General features: G+C 35.1%; 1 protein-coding gene across 1 annotated transcript; it reads left to right on the plus strand.

The window, feature by feature from the left end:
• Positions 1-628: 628 nt before the first annotated feature.
• On the plus strand, positions 629-6,063 carry Smp_180630 (hypothetical protein; the record flags this gene model as incomplete). Its single annotated transcript, XM_018791642.1, has 5 exons — positions 629-727; positions 2,940-3,023; positions 4,527-4,628; positions 4,749-4,877; positions 5,911-6,063. The coding sequence occupies 5 exons, from the start codon at positions 629-631 to the stop codon at positions 6,061-6,063; spliced, it is 567 nt and encodes a 188-aa protein (XP_018645247.1).
• Between the last annotated feature and the right edge of the window lie 336 nt (positions 6,064-6,399).

A 6,399-nucleotide genomic window follows, 5' to 3' on the forward strand; every position in this document is an offset into this window, starting at 1 on the left:
GTTATGTCAAGAGTGAGGATGAAGATTTCACTTTTCTAGTTAAATTACTGTAATATGAACTTGCTCTCCCTTTTTTTAAGTAGATTCCTCATTACTTTCGTATCTTGAGCATGCCTAAAAATTTAGAATCAGTTTATGAAGTTTGACTGTACTGTACACTTAACTACAGGGATCCGTGAGATTGTCGTAGCTAGTTGTTAATTACTGGGTGAAATGAATCAGAATCGTTCTCATCGACTGACCCAGGTGCGTTCACTCTTCGGCTTTAAACAACACTGTTACGAAATAAAATACTGCAACCATCCACGATCCTGCACTCGCGAGATTCGAACCCAGGACCCACTAGTCTCGGTTGAATGCTTTGGCGCGAGACTAGTAGGTTCTGGTTTCGGATCTCGCAAGTGCAAGATCGTGGAAGCGCCCTGCTGAGGAGTCCCATAATAGGACGAAACGGCCGTCCAGGTTTTCCATGGTGGTCTAGCTTCAATTGACTCATTATTTCAACTATGAAAAATGCCGAAATCTCAGCAAAACCCCTTGTGATTATAATTTCATTCCTTACAATTCCCATGTTTGCTTGTTGTCTCTATTGGATTAATTTGAAATGCTTTTTTCCATCACATTTAAGATGTGTATCACGGAATTAAAAGTTTCTATCTCAGATCAACTTCAAGCATTACTTGATTCTGCCTTCGAGCATCTTTCAACTAGTGTTATTCAAAGTGAAGTAAAAACATTGCTAAATGTTTTCAAGTCATTGAAATATGACTAACTTGAGGTAAGAGTGTGAAGCATTATTTAGTCCTATTTTTTTCCTGTAATCACCGTGATCTATTTATCCTTATAAACTTCCTTTCCAAGTGAGGAAAAATAAAAGTTTCCTTTATCAATACAGTAAATTTATTATTACTAATTCTTAATGTGGTTTTTCATACCAGATTACAGTGGTTCGTATTGACTTGACTTAATGGTTTTTTTGGCTTATTTTTTACCCTTACATATGTAACACAACACCTTCAAGGTATTTTTAAAGCTTAGCTTGTCTAAGATTTGAGTAGTAAACTGTAATGGCTATTGTCAAATAAATGCATATCGCTCATTTAGTGTTTGTTAAATTGGGATTAGTTGTTATGACGTTCAAACGTCATTAACTCACTACTGGATACTTGATTTCCAATCATAATTCAAGGGTCTGATACGACCTAGTTACCCAGACTGAGTTTTGTGGAGCGGAACTCAGAATTAGAACGTAATTGCTGAAAACCAAATCCTTTAATCAGTTAACTACCGCTTTAGACAACGTTCTCTTTATTTGTTCTTACATCATAGTTATCTTTTTTACTAGTACTTCGTGATAGTGTGGAATTTTGAATAGTAGAATACTTTGTCATGTGTTATTTTCTTACTACTCTACAATTGTTTCGAAAGTCTTTAGACTGTTACGGTCTTGTAGCTTTGGTGTTTCGATCTTGAACATAGGTTATAGTTACTAAGGGAAATAATGGTTTTACTTACGTAGCCAACATACAACAGTGGTGTCGTCTACTTATATCCATATAAGTAGTATATGGTAATGTTTAGACATAGAATGTATTTTGGCAGAAGACCGATAAGGAAAGAACTGAAACGAAGGGCGATTGGTGAGAAAGTGCACAAACAATAAAATTAAAGAAGATGGATTGACATTTACAGAAGGAACAGTGAAGATTGAGACAATTGGTGGTTATTTTGCAAATTAAACTGCTTGCTATATGGTTATCAGAATTTAGTGAGATAGTCTGTAATTTGCGTCTAAATACATTCGATTATCCCCAACCGGTGTTTTGTTCACTACATTTGGTGTCACTGCCAACCAGGAGGGGAACGCCGCTGCGGGTGTGGAGTTGAGGTGCTGGTTGGGGCAGTCTGGTGCGGAGAGGTGTCGTCGAGTGTAGTGTTCTGGCGGGGAGTCGTTGGCTGTAGCAGGTGTTCTGTTCACTACATAACTACTATCATTGAGTTGCTAGTAGAATAGTACCGACTGTATATTTCCGTTTCTCTGCCTGGAAATCTTAATTCACCGTCTTTGACGTACAAATTCACTAGTCTCTAGCCTATTTACAAACATTTTTTCTTTGACAAGTGATGATAACCTGGCTTCAGTCTAATAAAATGGTATTAATTCTTTTCAGTTTGTAAATTTACTTCGTTTCAGGAAATTATATGTAGAAGAAAATCTGAACTAATGATGAAAATCGCTTCAATTCTAAAATTTTTATGGCGATTTTACAATAACTTGATAAATTTCTAACAGTTATGAGTTGAAAAGTGATGTAGATTCTTACCTAGTGAATATGAATGAGGTTCCTATGGTTATGTACCAATGACGAGGCCTGTGATATTTATGCAGTTACTCCAAGTATGTTACTTATGAGTACCTACCAATTTATCACACAATATTCCTGCTCGTGATTTATGTTGTCTGGTTTGATATACTACCTTGGTCATTTTTGTCATTTTCTGTATTGTCTACTGTAAATATATTGATACTAATGTAATCAACTTGAATGTCAGTTTGTAACCCCTAACACTAACCTAGGTACAGTTTCAACTCATATCACGATGACTGATCAAGAAGCTTATGTCACATGTACGATTCCTATAATGAAAAAAATTGATGATGATCTTTATTTAGATTTTCGATGACATGAATTTTATTATTTTTTATTTAATCATATCCATAATAATATTCATAGTAATCTCGCGAGTGCGGGATCGTGTACGCGCACTGCCGAGGAGTCCCATTATAGGACGAAACGGCCGTCTAGTGCTTCCAGGTTTTTCATGGTGGTCTGGCTTCAATTGACTCATGATTTCAACTATGAAAATAACAATATTTATTTGGTGAAACCGTTTTTCATGATATTATTTCTTCTGTTTATTTTTTACTTTTATTTCAGGAGGATTTAGATGTTTTCGCTGCTAATGATAGATGGATTGAATCATGTATAGCTCATACAGAGGATTTTCTTAAACCATTTAGGGTATTAAAGTTTGATACTTTAGTTGTTTTTTATAATCTTATCGTTTATGTAACTGTAGCTATATAATTTGTGAATACGCGAATTCATATAAATCGTTTTATTGTACGTCTATTGTTTTTACAAGAATACTTGATGATAATAATAATAACGCTGGAAAAACGGATTATAACTAAACTATGTGACTGACTAACGTGCTCGTTGACCACATGATTGCTCCTTTGACAACTTGGAGTGAAACATAAATGTGCCTAGTCCTACATTATAGCTGACTGACTCTCTTGACAACTATTTAATTTTTCCAAATACAGCTTTCATGATTTCATAAGTAGATTATTTTTTTGTGTTTTGTTTAATAAAGAGACATGTTTAGCACATTCGCATTGACTGAAGCTTTTATTTTGTTCTACTGTATTGCTCCAAAGCACTCATCTATGATACTAGATGAATTAAAGAATAGGATTTTCAGCACTTACGATATGGGCATCTTTTATAATCCGTAAACTCCATTTGTTACGTTTTGTGGTTTGTGCCCCGATTAATTAACGACGTGATGATTCCACCAATTGGAGAGCAGTGAGTTATCGATCGGACCAATGACACACGAAACCCTTACAAGCAGTCTAAAGTACTTATCGTTCCTGCTTTCTGCTTAGCCCAGCCAGTTAAGTCCAGAACACCAATCTCAGCCTCAGCGGTATATATTTCAAACATACTGAGTTTATATACCAACCAGACAGACCACATCGTACCATAAAATAGAAAATAACATTTATACAAGATTCAGCCAAATGTGGCTGTGAATAAGGGATATACTATTTGGTAGACAGGGCATAACTCAAGAATGGTAAATCGTATAATATTACTTCATAGGTCAAAATAAAGCTCATAATAAAAGGAACATGAATATGAATAGTTTAGTTACTTAACAATTATATAATAAAAAAATACACACATGGTATTGATCCAAAAGGCACCACCCACAATTCTCTTCGGGATATAACAGCAAAATATCTACCGAATTCATTCCATACACTTTTAGCTATCATCTTTAAGTTTTCTGATTTTATAATTTCAAAGTTATCTTGATCATTCACTTTATAGTATAAAGTGATGTATATCTATATGTAAAATAGAGAACTTTGAAAGACTCAGTAGTTTTCAATGACTTTCAAGGATATGTACATAGTTCTTATTATTTTGTTGCTTATAATTTCTATAAAATATCTTCTAATCAGTACTACTTTTCGTGATCGTAGTTTTTTCCTGTATGATAAAAGTCATGACGGTGAATAATCAGCTGAGAGACCATCATTGCCAGGACTCACTCAGGCCATCAAGCCTCTTGTCCTTTCCAAACTGAAACTGAATCTGCATATGCTTCCGAACTATTTTCGTATAGTAAAGGTTAGATGTTTTATTTAAAATGTACAATAATGAGCAACTATTTATTATTATTATTATCCAATGAACTGTTTGTTTCTTTTGTTTTTACCCACATTATAGTCTGTCTTATCAACTGAGAATAACGATCGATTTGTATTGATTCTCATAAACGAAATTTTGCATCAACTTGATCAATTTATTCAAAGGAAATCATTCAGTAGAGTAAGTTCATTTCTTGTTACTATGGAATATTTCCACTTTGACGTTCATTTATGTCCTATGCCTTTTTCTTTTTTTGATATTGAATTCTATGCAATCTTTTTTTCTCTTTATTCAAAATAGTTTGGAGCTATTCAGTTAGAGAAAGAATATAAAAATTCGTTTGCCTATTTAACATCGATATCTTACAGTTCTTTGCGTGATTATTTCACGCGCAGCTTACAGATCTGTAGACTTTTAAATTTGGATCGAGTGAGTTCAAAATTATTTTCTTATCAGTTCAAAGATTTTAATTTTTATATTGAGAAAAATTGTAGATTACAAATGATCTAAGTAAACTTATCTTGATTTTAAAGAAGTGTAGAACAAAATATTTGTTTGAATAAATCACCTGAGGTCGGTCACACACAACCTTTTTGTTGGTAGTTTTTGTGTTAGCTCCATACTTGTTGGGACCTTACCGCCGGAGACGAATATCCGTGGGATAAGATGAGGTATGCATGCTTAGGGTCGACCTTTTCTAACCCCACACCTCCTTGTGGGAAGGCAGCATCGCTGTTATGCTGGTTGTTTGAAGGAAACACCTTACTGCCGTCACTCCTCTGTACAGTCAGCAGAACGATTTCGGACGTTTGGCTTGCTGCATTTAGTCTTATCGCTCTTCAACCGACCAGTCTGGTATGGTAGGATCTTGAGGAACGATTGTTTCAACTAGTATAGCTAGGTTGGTTCATCACAATAGGCATGCCCGACCACCACGTCAAGGTAGCAACAGCGATCGGGAAAAGTGTATATTTTTTTAAGCTTTGAGGTTGATCTCAGGTAGCCGATAAATATTTCAACTATTGTAATCTAAGCAAGAAAAACATATCACAGTCTTTTATTAATATTGAAAGCGTGAGTGAATTATAGCTAAACCACCAGGGAAAACGTGGAAGAACTGAACGGCCGTTTCGTCCCAATGTGGGACTGCACAGCAGTGCGCACCCACGACCTCGCCTCAAGAGATTCGAACCCAGGACCTACTAGTCTCACGCGAGAGCACTTAACTGATAGACAATAAGACGAAACGGCCGTTCAGTGCTACCAGGTTTTTCCTGTTGGTCTAGCTTCAATTAACTCACGCTTTCAACTATGAAAATACTAAATCTCCACAAAACCACTTCTGATGATGTTATTAATGTTGTGTAGTTTCCTGTTATTCTAAAACATCACTCACAACAAATAGAGCAGTTCGCCTTTTGTTTGTTATGCGTTTGTTTTCAATATGTTTGCGGTTTTCCAGGTTGAAGAAGTCCATTATTATTGGAATAGTTCTAGTTGGCGTCTTACTGCACACGAGGTCAGAAGTATTCTATCTCTAAGGTTAGTTTTAATATTATATACATATATAAGGAGGCATAATGACTTTCTATTTATCGAAAATCTTTCGTGTTAACTTATCAAATTCGAACATTTTTGATTTTGATTCTTTATGTATTGAAAAGCCATTATTGCAAAAGTTACTTCTTTGAGTTACTTAATGAATGCGAAGGAACTCACGTTAAAACAGATATCTTCAATCCATTTATTTGATTTTACGGGATCATTCTATACTAGATTAGCTGATTCAATATAGTTGAATTCGTAAGTCAGTCAGCTACAACGTAGGACCAGGCACATATATGCAACGGTCCAAGTTACCATACCTCGTCAGCACAACAAGATCAACACCGGATTCATAGTAGTTAATTTAGTGGTGGTGGTAGTATATAAATTATAGGTTGTATATAAG

Source organism: Schistosoma mansoni (assembly GCF_000237925.1).
Source record: "Schistosoma mansoni, WGS project CABG00000000 data, chromosome 2 unplaced supercontig 0108, strain Puerto Rico, whole genome shotgun sequence".
NCBI lineage: Eukaryota > Metazoa > Platyhelminthes > Trematoda > Strigeidida > Schistosomatidae > Schistosoma > Schistosoma mansoni.